Source organism: Pinus tabuliformis, chromosome 7 (assembly GCF_031772625.1).
Source record: "Pinus tabuliformis cultivar Carrire ecotype Pingquan chromosome 7, CPIR1, whole genome shotgun sequence".
NCBI classification, from domain to species: Eukaryota; Viridiplantae; Streptophyta; class Pinopsida; order Pinales; family Pinaceae; genus Pinus; species Pinus tabuliformis.
The window spans coordinates 1132765122-1132766282 of NC_142293.1; the positions used below are offsets into that span (position 1 = coordinate 1132765122).

Sequence of the window (1161 nt, forward strand, 5' to 3'; positions counted from 1 at the left end):
ATCATTTTAATTAAATTAAATTTATAATTAATTTCAATTTAGAATTATATTTACTTTAGAATAAATGATTAGAATTATTTTTATTTCTAATTTAAAATAAATGATTAAGAATTAATATTCATATTAATATTAATTAATAATAATAATAATAATATTATTATTATTATTATTATGATTATTTTTACAGAAACAGTTATGGGACTTTCATTAACTATCTGGCAAAATACCATAAATTCGGTTACAAGAGCTGAGCCTAGTTTCTTGGAATCTCTCCAACCAGTTGAGCATGCCACAATCACTTGTGAATCGCGTCTTTTTACAATTTTTCACATGGCCTTTTTCTGCTGATTTCCCAAGCTTATGAATACAAATGAACTGCTTTAGCAAAAGACAGAAAAACATAAAGATTTTTTAGGGGATTGGTTCCCAAGAGATTTCATTATCTCTAAGAATAGTTCCAGCGTCTAACTAGGCTGCCTTATTTGCTTCTACATCTGCTTCCTTGTTATTGGTTCTCAGGATATGGAAGAATTCCAATCTCAGGAGCTTGGTCATGCTTTTAATTCTTGAAATTGTCCTTGCAAGTCGAAGATCTGCCAGATTTGTATTGGTCACCATTGCATTGATGATGACTTGGGAATCTCCTAGAACAATTGCTTCTGTGAGCCCCAGATCCTTAAGCGTTTTGATCCCTTGAAACAACGCCATGACTTCAGCTTGGATGCTTGTGGTGTGGCCTAGACCCCATGCAAACCTGTGGATAGAAGATTCTTTTGGATTTATAATTAGGCCTCCTGCTCCAGCCATTCCTGGATTTCCCTTGGCTGCCCCGTCAAAGAACAGGAGGGGAAGAGCTTGATTGGACAGCCAAGCTTGAAATTCTTCTCCATTTTTCCTTATTTGCCAGTCTTTGAGGCATATGGGCGATATTTTCGACTTTTGGAAATTTAGATTGAGAGCTGCTCCGAACTCAATGTCATGCTGGCTAAGATTTGTGTCATCATTTTTATCGCTCAGCCACTCATTTAGCTGTCCTTTAACTGTATTTGCAACTACCTTGTAGTTCTGTTCCTTATCCCTGAAGATCCTTCTATTCCTCTCCAACTAGGTTTGCCAGCTAATAAATTTGGGTAGAGCAATCCATGCAAATTTGACAGTCTT

The 1161-nt window shown here is 35.7% G+C and overlaps 1 protein-coding gene across 1 annotated transcript; it reads right to left on the bottom strand.

Annotated features, from left to right (window-relative positions):
- Positions 1-468: 468 nt before the first annotated feature.
- On the bottom strand, positions 469-807 carry LOC149251503 (uncharacterized). Its single transcript, XM_089453907.1, has one exon. It carries the CDS (start codon positions 805-807, stop codon positions 469-471), a length of 339 nt encoding a protein of 112 aa, XP_089310033.1.
- Positions 808-1161: the final 354 nt, after the last annotated feature.

What these genes read in the sequence shown, in the direction of transcription:
- LOC149251503 (XM_089453907.1), bottom strand. Translation starts at nt 807, where the DNA reads ATGGCTGGAGCAGGAGGCCTAATTATAAATCCAAAAGAATCTTCTATC.